At 53.7% G+C, this 1,154-nt stretch overlaps 1 protein-coding gene across 1 annotated transcript in view; it reads right to left on the bottom strand.

The window, feature by feature from the left end:
• Positions 1-1,154, bottom strand: part of LOC119592804 (transient receptor potential cation channel subfamily A member 1-like) — a 33,214-nt gene that overhangs the window by 18,088 nt on the left and 13,972 nt on the right. Inside the window, exon 5 of the mRNA XM_037941712.1 lies at positions 36-220. Within this exon, the coding sequence (XP_037797640.1) occupies positions 36-220 (185 nt within the window). The remainder of the gene's footprint in view (positions 1-35; positions 221-1,154) is intronic.

Genomic DNA, 1,154 nt, shown 5'->3' with positions numbered 1-1,154 from the left:
TATTCCACAGTTTTCCCATCTCTATAGCGACCTACTTAGCAGCGAAGTGCAGCGGATTCTCGTTCTGCTGATCCCTGACCCTGACGCAGGCGCCCAGACTCAGCAGGAAGTAGAGAGAGCAGAGCCGCCCGCCCTTCGAGGCGTAGTGCAGCGGCGACCAGCCCTTGGAGTCTCTCTCGTTCAGGAGAGAAAGGAGCTTTGATTTCATCTGGTGGGGGAAGGGGAGGGGGCAGTAGGTGGGGGAAGGGGAGGGGGCAGTAGGTGGGGGAAGGGGAGGGGGCAGTAGGTGGGGGAAGGGGAGGGGGCAGTAGGTGGGGGAAGGGGAGGGGGCAGTAGGTAGGGGAAGGGGAGGGGGCAGTAGGTAGGGGAAGGGGAAGGGGCAGTAGGTAGGGGGAATGGGGTATGAGGGGTAGCAGGAAGGATATGCGGGTATTGAGGGTAAGGGGGGGTTTGCAGAAAAGGTAGTAGGGGGTATATAAGGGATGAGGGGGTAGCAGAAAAGGGATTTGGGAGTAAGGGGGGTTAGCAAGAGGGATAAGGGGGGTGAGGGGTTGTCAGGAGGGGTTATGGGGACATGTTAAGGCCCAGTGGGTGGGGGTTAGTGGTGTAGGAGGGGAGGAGGGGGTGTTAAGAAGGGGTAGATATAGTAGACGTAGAAAAGGGTTGGGGGAGAATGATGAGGAAAGGAGGGGTTAGGATAGAACGAGGTAGGGGGTGAGGGTGGAGGTGCCGGCAGTAGTATGAGGCGTCAGGGATAGCAAGGGTGGTATGAGGGGGTAAGGAGGTATTATAAGGAGGGGGTTAAGGAGGTAGTATAAGGAGGGGGTTAAGGAGGTAGTATAAGGAGGGGGTTAAGGAGGTAGTATAAGGAGGGGGTTAAGGAGGTAGTATAAGGAGGGGGTTAAGGAGGTAGTATAAGGAGGGGGTTAAGGAGGTAGTATAAGGAGGGGGTTAAGGAGGTAGTATAAGGTGTTTAAGAATTAGGAAGAGGTAAGGGGGTTATAAAAAGGAGGTGGGGGGAGGCAGGAGGGGGCAGAGGGGGTAGATTTATGTCCTTGTTTAATTGCTTGTTTGGATGGTTCAGTTATTCATTTGTTTTATCTCTTTGTGTAATTGATAATCCTTTATCCTTCGTTTTAACTTGAGGATAAGTC

The sequence above is a fragment of the Penaeus monodon genome, chromosome 31 (assembly GCF_015228065.2).
Source record: "Penaeus monodon isolate SGIC_2016 chromosome 31, NSTDA_Pmon_1, whole genome shotgun sequence".
In the NCBI taxonomy this organism is placed as follows: Eukaryota; Metazoa; Arthropoda; class Malacostraca; order Decapoda; family Penaeidae; genus Penaeus; species Penaeus monodon.
Note: the sequence above shows the minus strand (reverse complement) of the source record. Positions and strands in the feature narration are given on the sequence as shown.